Genomic DNA, 21,899 nt, shown 5'->3' on the forward strand with positions numbered 1-21,899 from the left:
CCCTGTGCCCCTAAAACTGCTCTATAAAAAAAATGAAATCTATTAAAAAATAAGTAAGAGGATACAGTGTGGAAATGTTTGCCAGGTTTGTGTTTTGGGCTGTAACAGGCTTATTTCCTCTCTTTGCCATGCCTGTAAGGACCGTTTTGAAACACGAAGCTGCGTTATTTTATAACGAACAGAAAAACGACAACAAACAGTTCAAGAGTCTGGCAGCCGGCCCCGCGTGGCCTGAGTGTTGCTAAGCCTCTCTCGCTCTCCGTGGTCAGCGTTTTGTAAACTCAAATTCCTTTGGTGGTTAGTGAACTTGCACAGTTGGCCGTGTCCGCCAAACCTGGGACCGGCTAGAATTTCTGTTCCCAATAAAAATAAACTCTCTTTGGGGGATCTCGGTGGGAACTGGATTCTTGGAAATTATCCCACTGAGTGTGATTCAGTCTTTATGGATGCATTTTTTAAATCCCCAAAACGATGACTAGAGTAGCCTACCTCTTATTAAATATGTGTATGTATTTATTTGCATTTCATTGTAAACATTTCCAGTAATGATTTTCCCTGTCCTATTTCTATGTTTAGTTTCTCAGCAACCCTCCCCCCATTTTATAGGGGATCACTATTTTGACTTCTTTTTTTAAGATGTATTTATTTGAAAGGCACAATGACACACACACACACAGAGGGAGAGAGACAGAGAGAGACAGAGAGAGAGATTGATTTTATCCATTGATTCAGTGCCTAAGTTGCCTCATTGGCCAGGGCTGGTCCAGACCAAAGCTCAGAGCCTGGGACTGCATCCGGGTCTCCGGCACAAGTGGCAAGGACCCAAGTATTTGGAGCATATTTTTCTGCCTTCCCAGATGTGTTATCAGGGAGCTGGATCAGAAATGGAGCAGCCAGGACTTGACTGGTGCTCTGGTGTGGGAGTGCAGCAGCTTAACCCATTGTGCCGTAATACCAGTTCTTACTTAAAATAATTTAAAAAGCACTTATTAATGTATTTGAAATGCAGAGAGAGAGAGAGATCTTCCATCCCCTGGTTCACTCTTCAAATGGCCACATGGCCAGAGCTGGGCCAGGCCAAAGCCAGGAGCCAGGAGCTCCATCCACATTCTCGTACGTGGGTGGCAGAGCCCAAGGACAGAGGCCACCTCCGGCTGGTTTCTCAGGCACATTAACAGGGAGCTGGAATGGAAGCCGAGCAGTCGGAACTTAGCCAGCGCTTGGGTGTGGGATGCTGGCACTGCAGGCAGCAGCTTAGCTCACTGTGCCACTACACCAACCCCAAGATTTTTAAGTTCTTATAAACATTTTCTTTAGGAATATGCAAATAAGTATTAATATTTGCTAATGCTCATACTAGATAATAATTCATCTGTCTTCACCAGGACATAGCAGAATACTACAAAAATTGGGGGAAAGTGGAATTAAAATATAATAAAATATAATATAATAAAACATATAATAACATATAAATTTATGTTGAAGCCAAAGCAAGTGAAATCCAGGCATATATGAGGGGCTTTCAAAAAGTTCATGTATATTATGAAAAAAACTATGCAACAATTTCAAAAACTTTTTAGCATCCAGATAAAGTTATATTTTAATTTCGTTTTCCATGAACCTTCACGGACAGCTTCTTCATTCCTGTTTGCAGAGACAGACGTTCCCATGTGTGGTCCACTGCAGTCCACTCAACCCATCACTGCTGATGGACAGTGGGGTTGTCTGGATCAGTTCTTGTTACCAGTAGCAGGTGCCAACCCATGCAAGGATCGCCACAGCACGAATTTCCCAGCTGTGAAATCGCTGAGTCCCAATGTTCAAGATCATCATTTTTAAAAAAGATGTATTTATTTATTTGAAAGGCAGAGTTACAGAGAGACAGAGGCAGAGAGAGAGAAAGAGAGAGAGGAGTTCTTCCATCCGCTGGTTCACTCCTCAGATGGCCGAAACAGCTGGAGCTGCGACGATCCAAATCCAGGAGCCAGGAGCTTCTTCCGGGTCTCCCACAAAGGTGCAGAGGCCCAAGGACTTGGGCCATCTTCGACTGCTTTCCCAGGCCATAGCAGAGAGCTAGATTGGAAGAGGAGTAGCCAGGACTCTCACTGGTGCCCATATGGGATGCCGGCACTGCAGGGAGCAGCCTTACCCACTGCGCCACAGCGCCGGCTCCTCACTGTTATTTTTAAAAGTTGTATTTTTTAGTTATTTGAGAAGAAGGAGAGCAAGAGAGACTGAAAGAGAGCGCCATCTGCTGGTTCACTCCCTCAATGCCCACACCATCAGGGGCAGGGCTAGGCTGAGGATGGGGGCTGGGGACACAATCCAGGTCTCCCACGTGGGTGGCAGGAACCCAGTGACTTGAGCCAGCACTGCTGCCTCTCAGGGTCTGTGTTAGCAGGAAGCTGGAATCGGAGCTGGAGCCAGGTTTAGAACCCAGATCCCCAGCATGGGAGGCGGGGCATCTTAACCAGCATGGCGACCACCAAGCCAGTGCCCTCCGCAAGGCTGCAGTGTTGACAGCTGTAGCCTGGTCGTTTTCCATCAGGAGAGGCTCGCCTGCATGCGGGCAGCACTCCTGAGCAGAGAGCGCTTAGAAGCGCCGTCTCTCCAGGAGGGACTTCCCAAGCTTTTGCGTGCCAGTGAGCCTTTCCTTTGGTGTGAAAGCTGCCTGTTTACCAGCTTTGTTCATCTGATGATTGGGCCACTCATCATGTCCTTAGAGGCTTCCAGAAACCCTCTCTTGGTAGCTGCACCTGCTGGGCTGGAACCAGTGCTGAAAGACAAGGTATTCTGTAAGGGGCTTCGCCGTGGGCTGCCGGAGCCAGCAGGAAGCCTTGGAGCAGGTTGACGGTTGTTCAAGGAAGTTTGTGGAGGGCCAAGAATGGGCTTAGCTCTCATGTCTGCAGTCACTTAGAACCTTAAGCGTTGACTTTCTTTTTGAAGATTTACTTATTTGGAAGTCAGAGAGAGAGGAAGAGAGAGAGCAAGAGCGAAAGCAAAAGTGAGAGAGGGAGGGAGAGAGAGAGATGCTGGGGTGGGCCAGATCAAAACCAGGAGCCCGGAATTCCATCCTTGTCTCCCACGTGGGTGGCAGGGGCCACGCCCTTGGGACCTCTTCTGCAGTTTTCCCAAGTGCATTAGCAGGCAGCTGGATGGGAAGCGGAGCAGCTGGTGCTATAATGCCATCACAAGCGGCATTAGCCCGCCATACCACCCTCAGCCCTGACTTCCTTGCCTGTGATACAAGGCTTATCATCTTGGTCACATCTCGCATTGCCCTGGACAACACGGCAGAAGAACCTGATCCTGCAGCAGTTACGCAAGTCAGCTCGTTGGAGACACCGCCCTCCCCGGTGCACAGAGTAAAAATCACAGCAGGCAGGGAAGCCCCAGCAATCTTGGGGGGACCCGGGCACCTTCCAGGTGCTGCTCTCCAGGGTCCTTTCTCCGTGGCTCAGGAGCTGCTTTCTTGTGGGGGATGGGCTTTGGGAAGATGGACAAAAACATGGACAAGGATTCTTGGTTTTAGGAGAGCTCAAGGAAAAGCTGCTGGTGCTATCTCCAAGTACTCCATTGATAACGCCGACCAGCCAAGCATAAACCATCAGCCCATGCATCCCTAAGCAATATAGACAAGCATAGGGCAACCCCAGGCCAGCTACAAGACAGCCCTTCCTCCCACGGCTACCTGGGAACACACACACACACACACACATGATGGGTCCATTTGCCTTTTCTTTTTGCAGCTACAAATCTACTTCGGGCCTCACCGGGAACTTTTTCTTTGGCAGCTCCGGGGAGACAGTCACCAGCGTGACCAGTCTGGCGCCACTGCAGCCCAAGAAGGGCAAGAGGCGGAAGGAGAAGGTTGACGTTCCTCCCGCAGTCCCTGCCAAAGGTAGGAAGCTGGCCTGCAGGTTCCCGCCTGGGAGCCATCAAGACCGAGGCTGGGGTGGGCCTGGGGTGTGATGGGGCAGATGGAGCCCAAGACAGTCTGAAGACCCCCAGCTGGTGCTGGACCACCTCCCCCTCACCGCTCAGTCCCTAGGGCGGGGTAGGGTTGGTGCCCATGGGCCCAGCATAGCTGTAGCAGGAGGGTGGGCCAGAATTCACAGAGGATTTCACACTGTGTTTCCCCTTGGACTTAAAACTTCCATGCATGGCGAGGTGGAGCGGGGGTGGGGGTGGGGGCTGTCGGTATCTCCGTGGTCCCATCAAGGGAAAGAGGACTCTGATGTCTCTGCAGATGGCAGCCAGGTATCAGTAGTGCTTTTTGGTGTGTGGCAGTAAGATGAGTTATTCTGGGATCCCAGTTCTGGTTTTGAGTGACAGGAGACCCTAGAGTTCCCAAAGTAGCTGGTCAATTTAGGAGATGTTTGGACTTCAACCAATTTGAAATGGATTTGGCAATATGAGGTAAACAATGTCATCACATGTCTTGTCTCTCCATTGGGACATCACAGGTGTCCCCTAGGGACACGTTGAGCCCTGGAGAGAAAGCTGGTGGTGATAAGGCTGACCATGCTAAGAAGGGCTGCACAGCCGCCCGGGGAAGGCAGGGAGAGGAGGAGGCACCTGTTCTGGGCCAGACATCCCACTGCTAGATCATCCCGTCCACTCTGGAGCTGATTTGGCCCTATCCCGTGGAAGATGGAAGTAAGCCTTACAGAGCACAGTGGCAGAGCCTGGATGTCCATGCCGAGTCCAAATCTCAAATCATTCACAGACTAGCTACACGACGCTGGGCGAGGGTGTCCTTCTCCGTGAAACCAGGACAGTGAGACCCTCCCTTGTAAACCATACAGCAGCCGTGGGGCTCAAAGGCCACTGCTGTCAGAGCCAGTGCCCTCCAGGGTGGCGACTCCCAGGGAAGGTCCCGGCCTCAGGCTGTGCCAGGTGCACCTGCTTCTCACCTGCACATTTGACCTCTTTGTAGAGCTGGTTTGTTGACCTTGCTGGGGGGGTTAGAAAGAGAGAGGGAGAGATGATGGTATGTCCAAAAGCTAGGGGAAGGTCGCCCCCTCCTGGGGGCACCTGGGCATTCTTCCACGGTCCAGAAGTTTGCACCAAGCACCTGTGAACCCTTGACCTTCCTCCACAGCTCCGATGGCCACCACCTTCCACAAACCGAAGCTGCTAAAACCACAGAGGAAAGTCGCGCTGGTGAGTACTGGGCTCTCCGTGCTCTGTCTGTCTCTCTCTTTCTCTCTCTCTCTCTCTCTCTCACACACACACACACACACACACACACACGGACGCTCCAACAGGACCTCGAGGGACCCCAGGCATGCAGAAAATGCCTGGTATCTTTGTGCCACCCAAAGACGAGCAAAGGCGCCGTCTCTTCCTGGGTCGGATTCTGAGTCTGCTCTTCTCCATGCTCGGTCCCCAGTTACGGAAACTTGTTTTCACAAGCAAGGGGGGGAGCCACACTCAGAAACGTCTAAAACAAAAAGTGGGCCTGTTAGCGTGAGCCTACCTTATGAACACCCTGAAGAACCTTCCAGAAAACATGCCACGGCTGTGTGCTTTGAAATATTTCTAGGTTTACAAGGGTTGTAAAGACCATATGGAGAGACTGCCCCGCGCCCTCCACATGACATCTCTTAATGTCGACACGTTGCATAGCATGGTGCATTTGTTGAGACTAAGAAAGCAACTCGTGTGCATTGCTGTTAACCACACTCTGGACGTCGGTGAGGTCTCGGCACTTTTCCACCGATGTTTCCTTCCTGTTCCAGGAGCCACTCCCGGATGCTACTTTGCCCTCCCTTCCTTAAGCTGTGACAGATCCTGTTTCTTTGAAGACTAGTGGCCAGTCACTGTTTGACATGTGCCCTCACTGGGGTTTCTCCAGGCAGGGCTATGGGGGTGGGTGTTGTGGCACAGCAAGTCCATGACGCTGCTTGGGAACGCCTGCATCCCGTTATTGGGAGCCTGGGTTGAGTGCCAGCTACTCCACTTCTGACCCCACCACCTGCTCATGCGCACTGGGGAGGCAGCAGGTGATGGCTCATGGGCTTGTGTCTCTTCCACCCATGTGGGAGACCTAGAAGGCACTCTTGCTACAGCCTTGACCCAGCCCTAGCTGTTCCAGGGATTTGGGGAGTGAATTAGCAGACGGAAGATCTGCGTGTGTGTGTGTGTGTGTGTATGTCTGTGTATGTGTATCTCCATCACCTCCCTTTCAAATAAATGAAAATCAATAGTAAATAAAAAATAGTAAATTAAAAAACAAACAAACGGGGTTATAGGTTTTGGGGAAGAACAACCCACAGGTACAGTTTCCTTCTCGGGAATCAAGCTGGGGACACATGGTGTCATTGTGTCTTTTTTTGTTTTAGATTTATTTATATATTTGAAAGTCAGAGTTGCACAGAGAGGCAGAGAGAGAGAGGGAGGTCTTCCATCTGCTGGTTCACTCCCCAGTTGGCCACAATGGCTGGAACTGTGCCAATCCGAAGCCAGGAGCCAGGAGATTCCTCCAGGTCTCCCATGTGGGTGCAGGGCTCCAAGGACTTGAGCCATCTTCTGCTGCTTTCCTGGGCCATAGCAGGGAGCTGGATCAGAAGTGGAGCAGCTGGAACTTGAACCAGCGCCCACATGGGATGCCGGCACAGCGCCGGCCCCATCATCGGGTCTTAGTAGTAGTGTTGTCCATCTCAGTTGCATGGGGAAGGCCCTGTCCTGGCTGTAGGCTTCCTTACTGTAAACTTACTCTTCTCTTTCTTTCCTTGCCCTGCTGGTTAGAAGCCAGTCTCCTAAGCCCATTTCACCCTCAAGGTAAGGGGAGTTAGCCTCCACCCTTCTGGAGGGAGCAGCGACCGTGTTAAACCCACACGGTGACACAGCCTGTAGGGGAAGTGTGCTACGGCCATGAGAACTCTGCTTCTCCTTGGGTCTCGGCCCATCAGTCTGGCATTCATCAGTAGCTCACTAACGGGCATCTTCTATCTTTTTTCATCTTGCTACATTTACTGTTTGGAATTCTAAAGTAAGTCAAGGTGTTCCGGTTTTCTCATTTATTCATTGATGTCTTAGTGTACGAGTGTAGATGCATGGAGATTTGGGTCATTTTAAATCATAGTGTTATTTATTTTGTTGCTAGTGTTTTTCAGCAGGTGTGTGTGTGCAGAGAGAGAGAGAGAGAGACTGTCATTGCTATGCTACGGTGTGTGTGCACTACGGTGTGTGTGTGTGTGTGTGTGCAGAGAGAGAGCCTGTCATTGCTATGCTACAGTGTGTGTGTGTGTGTGCAGAGAGAGAGAGCCTGTCATTTCTATGCTACGGTGAGTGTGCACTATGGTGTGTGTGTGTGTGTGCAGAGAGAGAGAGCCTGTCATTGCTATGCTACGGTGTGTGTGCACTACGGTGTGTGTGTGTGTGCAGAGAGAGAGCCTGTCATTGCTATGCTACGATGTGTGTGCACTATGGTGTGTGTGTGTGTGCAGAGAGAGCCTGTCATTGCTATGCTATGGTGTGTGTGCACTACGGTGTGTGTGTGTGCAGAGAGAGAGCCTGTTATTGCTATGCTACAGTGTGTGTGCACTACGGTGTGTGTGTGTGTGTGTGTGCAGAGAGAGCCTGTCATTGCTATGCTACAGTGTGTGTGCACTACGGTGTGTGTGTGTGTGTGCGCAGAGAGAGCCTGTCATTGCTATGCTACGGTGTGTGTGCACTACGGTGTGTGTGTGTGTGTGCAGAGAGAGAGCCTGTCATTGCTATGCTACGGTGTGTGTGTGCACTATGGTGCGTGTGTGTGCAGAGAGAGAGCCTGTCATTGCTATGCTACGGTGTGTGTGCACTATGGTGTGTGTGTGTGTGCAGAGGGAGAGCCTGTCATTGCTATGCTATGGTGTGTGTGCACTATGGTGTGTATGTGTGTGCAGAGAGAGCCTGTAATTGCTATGCTACAGTGTGTGCACTATGGTGTGTGTGTGTGTGCAGAGAGAGCCTGTCATTGCTATGCTACGGTGTGTGTGCACTACGGTGTGTGTGTGTGTGTGCAGAGAGAGAGCCTGTCATTGCTATGCTACAGTGTGTGCACTATGGTGTGTGTGTGTGCAGAGAGAGCCTGTCATTGCTATGCTACCGTGAGTGTGCACTACGGTGTGTGTGTGTGCACTACGGTGTGTGTGTGTGCAGAGAGAGAGCCTGTCATTGCTATGCTACGGTGTGTGTGCACTACGGTGTGTGTGTGTGTGTGTGCAGAGAGAGAGCCTGTTATTGCTATGCTACGATGTGTGTGCACTATGGTGTGTGTGTGTGCAGAGAGAGCCTGTCATTGCTCTGCTATGGTGTGTGTGCACTATGGTGTGTATGTGTGTGTGTGCAGAGAGAGCCTATCATTGCTATGCTACCGTGAGTGCGCACTGAAGTGCCTTTGACATCTGCTGGGAGTGTGTCCTTGAGTGCTTTTGCATGTCGTCGGATTTCATTTTCACAAGCTTCCTGCCTCCACCCCAAGTTGGAGAGGACACACAAGCTCTCAGTTGTCACGAGAAGTGACCCAGTTCCTACCACCCACAGGGGATGGCGTCCAGTCTTGAACCAACAGCTTCCCCTGGTTCTCAGTCTGATGGACCGCCACCTCTCCGTTCTCCATTAAACATGAACAAAACTCAGCCACGCCCCCTCTTGGGTCCAAAATGCCACCCTCAGCAGTTTTTTGCCACTTAGGAGAAGGTTGCATTCAAGAGGTTTTTCAAAAGTAGCCGCCCTCCTGGTTGTACGCTTTTGCTGTTGACTTCTTTGTTGGTGTTTGTTTGGGCTGGCTGGCCTCTCTGGCTGGAGACCCCGCTTAGGAAGTTCTTAATTTCTCCCTGGGCAAGCAGATCAGGGTGGTTATGTGCATTGCAAAAAGGATTTGTGGCCTCATGGAAGTGTTCCCAAGAACAGTTATTTGACTGCTAAATGATCCCTCAATCACTGAAGGAATGAAGACTTTAAAAAGTTTATAGCAGAATTTCCAGAACCAAGTCGATTTGGATACCGGTTTACACCTGGATCAGTTCACAACCACGCAAAGCGCTGAGCTCAGCTGGGCCCCTGCAGCACCCGCAGAGCAGACAAAAATATGCGGCCCGGCATCGGTGGATTTGGTGAATATTAAGATTTATTTTCCCAGAAGGCCATCATTGACCCTCAGTCTCCATCCGGTCAATATTTCTCTCTCCAATCAATAAGTCTTGATGGGAGCTGAAGGTGGGGTCGATAGCTACCTGTTGACTCAGCCAGGCCTCGGTGAGGAGTAGAGAAGACAGCTCGGAGGTGTGTAGTTTTAGGGGGCAGCTGGTACCGGCTTAGGGTTTGGTTCTGTCAAACTTGCTTCTTTTGCCACCATTACCATAACACGGTGCTTCCTGGAAGGGATCCAGGGCCGCAAAGCTCCCAGCCCCTCTTTCTTTTTTTTTTTTTTGGACAGGCAGAGTGGACAGTGAGAGAGAGAGACAGAGAGAAAGGTCTTCCTTTTGCCGTTGGTTCACCCTCCAATGGCCGCTGCGGTTGGCGCGCTGCGGCCGGCGCACCGCGCTGATCCGATGGCAGGAGCCAGGTGCTTCTCCTGGTCTCCCATGGGGTGCAGGGCCCAAGCACTTGGGCCATCCTCCACTGCACTCCCGGGCCATAGCAGAGAGCTGGCCTGGAAGAGGGGCAACCGGGACAGGATCGGTGCCCCGATCGGGACTAGAACCCAGTGTGCCGGCACCGCAAGGCGGAGGATTAGCCTAGTGAGCCGCGGCGCCGGCCCAGCCCCTCTTTCTTTTTTTTTTTTTTCTTTTTTTTTTTAACTTTTATTTAATGAATATAAATTTCCAGTGTACAGCTTATGGATTACAATGGCTTCCCCCTCCCATAACTTCCCTCCCACCCACAACCCTCCCCTCTCCCACTCCCTCTCCCCTTCCATTTGCATCAAGATTCATTTTCAATTCTCTTTATATACAGAACATCAATTTAGTATAAAGATTTCAACAGTTTGCACCCACATAGAAACACAAAGTGAAACATACTGTTTGAGTACTAGTTATAGCATTAAATCAAAATGTACAGTACATTAAGGACAGAGATCCCACATGAGGAGCAAGTGCACAGTGGCTCCTGTTGTTGACCCAACAAATTGACACTCTAGTTTATGGTGCCAGTAACCATCCTAGGCTGTCATCATGAGTTGCCAAGGCTATGGAAGCCTTCCAAGTTTGCCGACTCTGATCATATTTAGACAAGGTCATAAAAGACAGAGTGAGGATAGTAACCAATGATCCTAAGAGTGGCATTTACCAGGTTTGAACAATTATACAGCATTAAGTGGGGAAGAGGACCATCAGTACACACAGGTTGGGAGTAGAGCCATTGGTGGTAGAGTAGAGGTTATGATTACAAAGGAATGAGGCCCAAGTGTGCTAGACAGGGTCTAGAACAAAGGACAGAGTCATTATTAGAGGAGCTAAGAAAGGTGCTGTCTAAGCTACAATTAAGTTTTCTGATTGAGAGGCAAATAGAACCTGATAGAAGGGGCTTGATCTGTTGGGCTTTACGCCTTGTAAGTTAAGAGGCCCAGGCCTATCTCTCTCTTCACATGGGGTATATCCTAAGGGAGGTGTGAACCTCCTAGGGGAAGGCACTCTGTTGACTTTCATTACTTGGCTGGCCTGGGAGGAGAGCTGGCCAGGTAAAGGCAGGTGGCATCTCTAACAAGAAATTTACAGTTCTGCCTGCAATGTTGCTGACCCTACTTGACCATCCCCTCAGCTGCAGTGGTCACTTTGGAAGTTGGGCTGAGTGAAGGGCTTTTCAGCTTAGAGCCAATAAGATCTGTGGCTCTGACCTGGGCATCCTTCGACTCCAGGGCAGGTCCATTTCCAATGATCCAACTCTTGGCAGAGCTGCCAGGGCTCTTCACAAGCTGACTTCTGCTGAAGCCCATGCTTACCACATTGAAAGCCACTGCAGTGGACTGGCCTGTTGGGTCTCCTTGAGGGCAGATCACTGTACAGATCAGCCATTAATAGGCCTGCCACCCATTGCTTCTGATGCCGAGCTTTCCTTTCCTCCTGGTTTGTGTTAAAGCAGACCAGAGGATGCAAGTCAAGGGAGTGCCCGTATCCCATCTCTAATCTTCGGTGGCCTGAACTACAAGTCTATAGTCACAGGCATGTTCTGTAGTAGTTTTTCTAAGGTAGACAATGCCCATGAGGAAAATTATATTCTCACTTTAAAACTTTCTTTCCCTTTGGTCTGAAAGGGAGGTTTTTTCTACTTACTGTATACTTCGCTGATGGCGAAGTGAATCTAGCTATGAGATTATTATTTAAGCTCTTATTTTGGCTATGCTAATACAGAAAAATGTTAGCCATCTCTTTTATAAGGTCTAAAGATTAAATTGTGCATCCTACAGATTCCTTCATAATAGAATTAGTTTCCTACCTTGAAGAGAATAGAGAAATGAAAGAATAAGTTGGGCTTAGAATAGAGAAATGAGGGAGCAAGTCCTAGATCGCTTGCTGACAATAGCAATATTACATGAATACTTAGCAAACCGTTTCAGCCATTAGATATCAACTTAAGAAAACATTTACCAGAGGGTCCAATGCCTTCTATAAATTTTAAGAATCATGTATTTGAAAACACCTCTTAAGTATCTAACATGGTGTAGTTTGTTTAACCAGTAAACTTAAGCACAACCATATAAAATGTTTTTAGTTTCTTTCTACCAACAAGTTTAAAACATATGATACACAGATTCAGGTCACACAAATTAAAATGTATCTTTGATTGATTTTAGCAGCTTAAATTTATGGACAATCTTATCTATAAGCCATTTAAAATAAAACTCTTAATAAAATTTCCTATGTGGATATACAATATGTACACACATATAACATAGCATAATAGACCAATATAGCAATTTTAATAATAGCTTTTAAAATCTTTAACTCTTTTTGTAGATTGCCAATTGATTTGAATTGCTTTTTGTTTTTAGATTATTTTAACACATTGCTTTAACAGAGCATCAGAGTTTAATTCTATGTCAAAGAGAAATTGAGCTTCCTGTGATCTTTTGCTGTGAGGTTTCCTTCCTTTACCTTCTTTCATATTGGTGACCATGTTTCTGTGTTTCTGTGTGTAACACATCTTTAAGCATCTTTTGCAGGGCAGGATGAGTGGCAACAAATTCTTTCAGTTTCTGTTTGCTATGAAAAGTCTTAATTTCACCTTCATTCACAAATGAGAGCTTTGCAGGATATAATATTCTGGGCTGGCAGTTTTTCTCTCTTAGTACCTGGGCTATATCTCGCCATTCCCTTCTAGCTTGCAGGGTTTCTGATGAGAAGTCTGCTGTGAGTCTAATTGGAGATCCTCTAAGAGTAATCTGACGTTTCTCTCTTGCACATTTTAGGATCTTTTCTTTATGTTTCACTGTGGTGAGTTTGATTACAATGTGTCGTGGTGAGGATCTCTTTTGGTCATGTTTATTAGGGGTTCTATAAGCTTCCTGTACTAAGATGCCTCTGTCCTTCTCCAAACCTGGGAAATTTTCTGCTAGTATCTCACTGAAAATGCCTTCTAATCCTTTATTCCTCTCCATGCCTTCAGGAACTCCTAGAACCCGAATGTTGGGTTTTTTAATAGTATCCTGTAGGTTCCCGACAATATTTTTTAGATTTCTAATTTCTTCTTCTTTTCTTTGGTTTGCCTGTTTCCTTTCCTGTTCTCTGTCTTCTAAGTCTGATATTCTCTCTTCTGCTTTGCCCATTCTGTTTTTAAGGCTCTCTAATGTGTTTGTCATTTGATCTATTGAATTCTTCATTTCATTATGATTTCTCGTCACTATCACAGTTTCATGTTCTACTAGTTGTTTCATTTCATTTTGATTCCTCCTTAATATTTCATTTTCACGAGAGAGATTTTCTATCTTGTCCACTAAGGATTTCTGTAGTTCAAGAATTTGTTTTTGAGAACTTCTTAATGTTCTTATCAATTTTTTGAAATCCGCTTCTTGCATTTCCTCTATCTCTTCATCTTCATAATCTTGAATTGGGGTGTCTTTTTCATTTGGGGTCATCATAGTGTCTTCCTTGTTCTTGTTACCTCGGTTTTTGCATTTGTTGTTTGGCATGTTGCAGATATTTGGTTTCTTCACTGTGGTGTTTTTTCTTGTTACGCTATGGCTCTATATTAAGTGGACTGTCTGCTTTCGGTGGAGCCTTAGAGGCTTGAGATAAGTGTGGACTGAGAGCTGTGTTTGGTTCCTCAGGGTTGAGGGTGTGTCAAAGATGACACTCCCAGGTTAGGTGTGGTAAATCTCTCTCTCTTTTTTTGATTCAAAAGGGAAGTAATTCCGCACAGCTGAACGTAATTGGAGGTAGTTAGCAGGCAAATGATATACCCACAGGAGCCAGAGATCAGAAGCTCTTTCCCAAGGACCACACAGGGAATCTCTGCTGCCCTCAGTGTGGGCTCCAATTCTCCTGCAGTCTCCCACTGGGTTGCCAAGTTAGATGCTAATCTCCTGTTATTTCACCCCTCCCCCCAGAGTCAGGTGTTTCTGCTAGGCTCAGGGCCGGTGCGGACCTGAGGTCGCCCTGCTTATGACGTATGTCCAAAATGGCGCCTGCTCTTAGTCTTGCTCGCCTTTGAGAGGTGAGTGGAGAGAGAGAAACTCGTGTCCGTATCGGTCACTTTTTTTCTTTTTTTTTCCTCTCTCTCTTCTAGTTAGCCTGGTGAACTTTTCCCCACGGAGTTTCAAGCCTCGTTCCCTCTAGTCTCCTCTTTCTGCTTGCCCGCTGGTGTCTCGGGCTATGGAGGTTCGGCTCACCTCGCGTTCCAGCGCTGGTGCGTTGAGTCTGCCGCTGGTTCCCGAACTTGGGCTTCCACGCTCTCCACGCAGGTCCACTGTGAATCACTAGTTCCGGAAGAGTTTCTGCTGCTGTTTCTTCCCCTACTCTTCCTTGACCCTGCAGTATCTCCACTTTTATTAACCTGTGTGTCTTGCTGAACTATCGATGTGCTCCCTGCCTATTCCGCCATCTTGCCGCCCCCAGCCCCTCTTTCTAAAGTCGGCCTGTCTGCCCATGCTGCCCACGGACCAGAAGGAAGAACGCTGATAGGAAGAATCTTACTGCTGAGTGCCAACAGTGTGCCGGCGCCTCTGCTAGGTGCTGGTTCACTCATTGAAACCACAACAGCAGCAACGGTTAAGCACTCATGTTTGCACACACACACACACACACCCTTAGTCTTCACTTACTGAGTGCCCACTGTGTGCCGGTGCCTCTGCTAGGTGCTTTATGGATTCCGGTTCACTCATTGGAACCACAGCACCAGCAACGGTCAAGCACTCACGTTTGCACACACGCCCACACCCTTGGGCATTAACTAGCAAGTAGGAATCTTTTCCCCTTGTTTTTTTTTTTTTTTTTTTTGTCATTTGCTGGACATATGTCTGCTATAGATTAACAGCGGTCAGAAAACTCAAGGAAAAATGAGGAGGCGATTGGCCCAGTGGTTGAGATGCCCATGTCCCACCCCCAAGTGCTCGAGTTCGATTCCTAGCTCCGGCTCCTGATTCCTAACGCAGACCCTGGGAGGTGGCACTAATGGCCCCGGTCACTGGGTTCCAGCCACCCATGGTGGGAGACCAGGATCGAGTTCCCAGCTTCCCGTTATGGCCTTGGCTCATCCTGGGTCATGTGGGCATCTGAGGAGTGAACCAGTGGATAAAAGGTTATTTTGTCTGGCTCTCTCTCTCTCTGTATTGTCTCTCTACCTCTCAGATAAATTTTAGAAATATGGATAGATATAGAAGTAGATATAAAGAACACAATAAAAAAAGAGAAAAGCAGTTTAGATATAGTCAATGTATTAAAACTAGTCTCACACCTTTCTCCTTTTTTATTTATTTATCTATTACTTTTTTTTTTAAACAAAACAACCAAACAAGACACGTTCTGTCCCGGTCCTGCTGTTCGGCAACAAGGCTGCGTGGATCGGGCAGGCTCCTTGGGCTCTGCCTGCCAGGCTTCTGTGTCCAGCGTGAGCTGCTCTTTGATGCCTCCGGGGTTCCTCATGCTTTGGAGCCTGCGGAGCCCGTGGAGCTAATTCACACACTGGCAGGAAGAGCTGCCCCTCCTCCTGGCCTCAGGAGAGACAGAGGAAGGCAGAAGTGCACTTGAGATTGGCAGTGCGATGGGTCAGTTACTGATTTGGAGGCCGAGGAGAGGAAGAGAAAACAAATGCAGGAGCAAAACCTCAGCGTTTAGAGGAAAAACACAGCAGGCAACGTGGGAGCTGGAGGATCCTCCACGTCCCCAAATGAACTGATGGCCACAGAGCCAGGGCTGAGCTTGGCGTTCAGTGAGAACCGGCCCGCCCCAGTGCCCCAGGCCTCCCCGCCGCACCCGAGAGCCCGCCCTCATGCAAACGGTGCTGGGGGAGCCTGAAGGGCCATGGCACCAAGGGCCAGGCTCTTGCCCAAGGAGAAAATGATCTCTCGTGAGAAAGACGCCAAAGACAGAACAATGGATGCCAGCGTGGGCTTCAGTACAGCTCGGATCCCAGAGTGCGGGCTTGTAGCCGCCTCTCCCCCCAAGTCCATCCTCTGTATCGCTGTCCCAGGAATTCTGAAGCACAGCTCCAACCGTGCCATTTCCCCACCTAAAATCCTCAGCCGGCTCCCCACTGTGTCCTGCCTGAAACACGGATTCCTGCAAGTAGCAGATGGATGGCCGTCACCATCCATCTCACTCCCTTGGTCCCACCCAAGCCACTGGAGCTGGGCCAGGAGCTTCATCCTGGTCTCCCACGTGGCTGCAGGGGCCCAAGCAATTGCGCCGTCCTCCACTGCATTCCTAGGTACATCAACAGGGAACTGAATTGGAAGTGGAGCAGGCGGGACTGGAACCTGTGTTCACAGGGGATGCCGACGTCACAGGCAGTGCCCTAACCCACTGCTCCACGATGTGGCCCACATAGCAGCTCTTCTGCCCACCTCCTGGACACTCCCCTGGCAGGCCCACGGGCACCCCAGGTCCTCATCCCTTCCCCTCCACCTGCTCCCCCAGAATATCCTGCCTCGGTCCCATCCAGAACCTGCGTGTGCTGTTGTCCCTCACCCCCTGTGCACGAGCCCGTGAGCCCGTTGGTGACTGCTCAGTACGTCCAGACCTGTCCCTTCCTCCCACCTTGATGCCCTGGCTGACTCATAGGACCTCCTCCTTCCAGCTCCGGGGGCTCCGTGGCCTCTCCGCAGGCCTCCTGCCGCACCTCATCGCCCTGGATTCTTGCACTTCGTGTTCTGCACCTGAGTCTTGTTTACCTGCCTCACATGACTTTGCTTCCTCTTCCCAAAGTGACCCCTAGTTTGCTTTTTAACAACGTTTTTTCTTAAAGACTTATTTATTTATGTGAGAGGCAGAATTATAGAGAGAGGGAGAGAGAGAAAAAGAGAGAGATCATCCATCTGCTGGGTTATTCCCTAGATGGCCGGAATGGTTGGGGCTGAGCCAGGCTGAAGCCAGGAGCCAGGAGCTTCTTCTGGGTCTCCCATGCGGGTGCAGGGGCCCAAGGACTTGGGCCATGCTTCACTGCTTTCCTGGGCCTTTAGCAGGAAGCTGGATGGGAAGTGGAGCAGCTGAGACTCCAGTTGGTGCCCATAGAGGATGCTGGCATCACAAGCAGTGGCTTACCCCACTACGCCACAGCACCGGCCCCTGGGGTTTCTTATACTATAAAAGTCAGACCTTGTACACACTTCACTTATGCAAACCTTGGGAACTGTGCTTTTCTTTTTTACTGTGGTGAGCTACATGTAACATAAGACGTGTTGTCCCAACCATTTATTTTGTTTAAAAAAGAATTGTATTATTTCTTTGAAAGACAGTTAGAAAAGAGAGACAAAGATCTTCCATTCGCTGGTTCACTCCCCAAATGATTGCAAAGACTGAAACTGAGCTGATCGGGAGCCAGGAGCTTCTTCCGGGTCTCCCACACGGGTGCAGGGGTCCAACCACTCGGGCCATCTTCTGCTGCTTTCCCAGGCCATAGCAGAGAGCTGGATCGGAAGTGCAGCAGCCGGGTCCTGAACCAGTGCCCATATGGGATGCCGGCAGTGCAGGTCAGGGCTTTAACCCATTGTGCCACAGCGCCGGCCCAACGGTTTCTAAGCGCACTCATGAGCAGTGTTGGGTGCCTTTGCGTTGCTGTGCAGCCAGTCTCCATCACTCCTCTCACCTTGGCAAGCTGCATCCCTGCTCCCATTAACCAGCTTCCTAATGTCCACACCTCCAGTGCAAGACCATCATTCTCCTTAAATATTTTTTTCTTTAATTTATTTGAGAGGGAGATAGAGAGAGAGAGAGAGCAAGGTAGCCCATCTGCCGGTTTACTTCCCAAATTCCCACAGTGGCCAGGACTGGGCCAGGCTGAAGGCAGGAGCTGGGAGGTCACTCTGGGTCTCTCGTATGGGTGGCAGGAACCCAACTACTTGAGCCCACACTGCTGCCTCCCAGGGTCTGCACCAGCAGGAAGCTGGACTTGGGAGTGGAGCTGGCATTGAACCTGGGTTCTCTCATGGGGGATGTTGATGTCCCTGTTGGAGTCTCAACCGCCAGGCCAATGCCCTCCCCTGTTCTACTTTCTGTGGTGTGAGTCTGACTGCTCATGAAGCCTCATCGAAGGAGAATCCCAGTTTTATCCTTTGGTGACTGGCTTACCTTACTTGGCATCCTGTGCCCAAGATCCGTCCGTGTTGTAGCAATGGGTCAGAATTTCCTTCCTTGGTGAGGCTGAGCAGTGTGGCCCTGGGTGTGTGCACCACGTTTTGTTCATCCATTCACTGCTGGAGGAAAACATCCACTTTTTGGCTACAGTGAACATGGATGTGCAGCTCTCCGTGCTTGAGTCCCTGCCTTAGTTCTTTCGGGCAAACACCCAGAAGTGGGATTACTGGATCATAGGCTAATGCTATATTTAATGTTTTGAGTAACCACCATAGTATTTTCCAAAGCAGGTGCACCAGGGGACAGTTCCATCAATAGCATAGAAGGGCTCAGATTTCTCTACATCCTGACCCATGTGTCATCTCTTTCCTCCCCTCCTCTCCTCTCCTCCCCTTCCTCCCCTCCCCTCACCCTTTTTTCCCCTTCCTTTCCTTTTGTTGAAAGTAGCCACCCCAATGGGTGTGATGCGGTATTTCATTGTGGTTTTCATTTGCACCATTTCCGTGATGATTAGTGATAGGCATTTCTTTCATGTTCTCATTGGTCATCTGTGTATCGTTTTTGAAGAAATGTCTGTTTAAGTCCTTTTTTTTTTGCCCATTTTAAAGCCAAGCTGCTTGTTTGCTGTGAGGTTGTAGAATTTCTTTATATCTTTTGGATATTAACTCCTTATCAGATAGATAATTTGCCAATATTTTCACCCATTCTGTAAGTTGCCTTTTTACCCTGTTGACTGTGTGATTTGATGCTCAGAAGTTTTAAGTTTTCTTGGGAACTGGTTTTTTAAAAAATTTATTTATTTTAGTTGAAAAGCAGAGTGAGAGAGAGAGATTTCCATGCACTGGTTCACTCCACAAAAGGCAATGGCTGGGGCTGGGCCAGGCCAAAGCCAGGAGCCTGGAACTCCATCCGGGTCTCCTATGTGGGTGCAGGGGCCCAAGGACTTGGGCCATCTCCTGCTCCTTTCCCAGGCACATTAGTAGGGACCTGGATAGGAAGTGGAGCAGCCGGGACTGGAACCTGTGCTCCGATATGGGACGCATATGTCACATCCACTGCACACAACAGCCGTCCCTGTCCCCGCACTGTGACAAGAGAGCTAAGCCCATCCAGGAGAAAGGCGGCTTGTCTCATGTGTCAACAAAGAGAAAATTCACCGGAGACATCCACGTGGCTGTGTGTCTCCCTGCACACCTTCCCAGGAGAGCTCCGCCTCCCACAGCCAGCTACACAGCCTTGCCCTGTGATCTCCCAGAGCCGATCACCGCTACAGAGTTCAGACAGGTGGGAACAGGTGCCTGCGACCTGGAGTCCTGGGAGCCTCTGGGGTTTAAATTCCACTGGAAGTCTCCCTTCCTCTCGTGGAAAGTCAGCGATCGAAGCACACGAACGGGACCTTGCCTTAGCAGCTCGTGTCTCTGCTGCTTAACTGGGAACCAGAGTGGTCAGCCCTGGCTGGACCCCTGTGCCCAGTGGCAGACACAGAGTCCCTTCTCTTGGCTCCATCATCACCATGGAGAAGGCACCGCCAGGACCAGAGTTTTTCTCTGGCCGGTGGCGGGGATGGGCTAGGCACCAGCGATAGAATTCTGAGAGGAATTTAATAATAACCCAAATCCCCACAAAATTATTTCCAGAGGACATGCATTTTAGGTTTCTTGAAGGATGTTTATAATAAGCCGGAGAATTTCTCTTGTTGTCGTTAATGTGCTAGAACTAGATTCAGTTAAATTTTACATGAAAAGGATATATTAACCTGCATAAAATATGTTCATAATCTCGATTTAAAATTAAAAAGAAGGGGGAAAAAAACCCCACAACCACATGTACGATATATTGCCCCCAAGTAAAAGCCTTGGGAAAAACATGAAAACTTTGCTTGTACCACACTAGTGCCATTTTTACAGAGATAAAAATTCTATGCCCCCCTCGGTACACATGTACATCTCATTATTGTCACGGGGAGTTATGTATGTTGGCTGGAGGGAAGAAGAGGCGAAGCTTCCGAAGAGCTGAGAGAAAGGGAAACAGCAGTCATTTGGTTTCCAGGCTCCTCTGGTCCGGGGAGAGCCGGGGCCTGAGCCCCCGGGCAGCCCACTGTGGCCAGGATCACGCCTCCCTGCACCGAAGTGAGACTGCTCTGAACCTGACGGTCCCTTAACCCTGAAGCCGCTGCCATCTCCACAAGGCCGCGCAGCCTGTGCCGAGACCCCTTGGCTACTCTGCTGGTGCCAGAGGCCAGCAGAGGTCGGCGGCGACTCTGATTTTTGCCGATGGTGGGCTGAGCGCCGTGCGGGAGGCTGAGACGATAGCGCACTGAGCATGCGTGACGGAGCCCCTGTGGGGATGTGGGCCTCCCGGCGGCAGGTGCGGCTGCCCTGCCCTTGTCCAGGAGCATCGTGCGGCTCTGTGCTGAGAGACGGATGGTGACCGTGGACGTGGCCCCTCGGGGCGGAAGTGTGCTTCTCCTTCCTGTCCTGCGTCGTCCATCTGCTCCCGCTGCTTTCCCACCCTTCTGTCTATTCGTTCTCCCCTCCCCCACCTTTGAGCCCCCGCAGGTGCAGTAGCTCTGGGTTCCCTTGATGAAGGTGAACCGGTGTGGAGAGATGGATGGGGCCCGGGCAGGGGGCGCAGCCCTGTGAGTGAGCCCTCCTGGTGGTACAGCGCCTCCTGCACACAGGGGTCCTGGAGGGCCCCCACTCCGGGGCAGGCCCGTCCCCCTGTGCCTGCAGGAGTGAGTGCCCCCTGCCCCCGTCCCCCCTCAGAGTGCGAGCTTGTTTTCCGGCTCAGCTCGGCTGATTTGCTGCCTTTATTGGGCATTTCGTTTCCGGGATCATTGCACTTCAGGGAAATTTTTTTTTTTTAACTTTGTACTCTATTTTATTTTTTGTAATACATCTCATCTCATGAAACAATCTCATTTTATTTTTTTAAGCCTCCTTCATTTTAAACCTCAGTTTTGAGCACAGAGTACTTCGGAGTTGTTATTAAAAGACTTTTTCAATCTCAAATGGAGAATACTGGAAATGAAGTGCCATTTTTGGAAGGAAACAAAAATCATCAGCCTATCTGTATGGCGAGCTAGGCACACTAAATAGCAGGCAGATACAAAGAAACATCTCTGTGTGTAATTCTGACAGTATGCGTAAGGGGACATTCTTCCCCCTGGCCAGATTCAGTTCTGATTTACCGTTATAGCTTCCTAAAGGTAAGTCAGCAACAAGCTTATGGGATGAGCAAAGGGGCCAAGCCATGGCGTGGTGAATTAGAGAGAGTGCATGGAGGGTGAAGAAGTCTCGAGCTCAGCCATAAGTGCCCATTGTGTGTGCCGTGGGTTTAACAAACGGTCAGGCCGTCTACCACAGCCTTCGATTTGGTCTTAATGCCTGGTTTGGGTCCCGTATGCCATGTCTATGATCTGACACTACTGTGATGATGATGATGTTGATGGTGGTGATGGTGGGTAATGATGGTGGTGATGACAATGGTGATGGTGATGATGAGGGTAGTGGTGGTGGTGATGGTGATGATGGTAATGTGATGGTGGTGATGCGTTTTGATGGTAATGATGGTGATGGTAGATTATGATGTGGATGATGGTGATATGATTATAATGATGGTGGTGACGATGGTGATGGTTATGGTAGATTTCTGATAATAATGATTGTGACAGTGAAGGTGATGGTGATGAAGGTAGCGACATTGGTGATGATGAAGATATGACGGTGATGGTGGGTGATGACAATGACAATGGGTATAATGATGGTGATGAGGGTGGTGTTGGTGATATGATGTTGATGATGATGGTGATGATAACGATACAGTGATGGTGATGGTGGGTGATGACAATGACAATGGGTATAATGATGGTGATGAGGGTGGTGTTGGTGATATGATGTTGATGATGATGGTGATGATAACGATACAGTGATGGTGATGGTGGGTGATGACAATGACAATGGGTATAATGATGGTGATGAGGGTGGTGTTGGTGATATGATGGTGGTGATAGAATGGTGGATTATGATGTTGATGATGATGGTGATGATAATGATACAGTGATGGTGATGATGGGTTATGACGATCACAATGACAATAGTTAGGATGGTGATGAGAGCAGTAGTGGTGGTGGTGATGATATGATGGTGATGGTGATAACGATGGTGGATTATGATGATA

At 49.2% G+C, this 21,899-nt stretch overlaps 1 protein-coding gene across 2 annotated transcripts in view; it reads left to right on the forward strand.

Annotated features, from left to right (window-relative positions):
• The window catches only part of VSTM4 (V-set and transmembrane domain containing 4), a 94,920-nt gene that overhangs the window by 59,443 nt on the left and 13,578 nt on the right, over positions 1–21,899 (forward strand). For both annotated transcript variants that reach the window (XM_062214362.1, XM_062214363.1), the window contains exons 6-7: positions 3,795–3,901; positions 5,105–5,166. In XM_062214362.1, coding sequence (XP_062070346.1) covers positions 3,795–3,901; positions 5,105–5,166 — 169 coding nt within the window. The remainder of the gene's footprint in view (positions 1–3,794; positions 3,902–5,104; positions 5,167–21,899) is intronic.

Source organism: Lepus europaeus, chromosome 17, assembly GCF_033115175.1.
Source record: "Lepus europaeus isolate LE1 chromosome 17, mLepTim1.pri, whole genome shotgun sequence".
Lineage (NCBI taxonomy): Eukaryota > Metazoa > Chordata > Mammalia > Lagomorpha > Leporidae > Lepus > Lepus europaeus.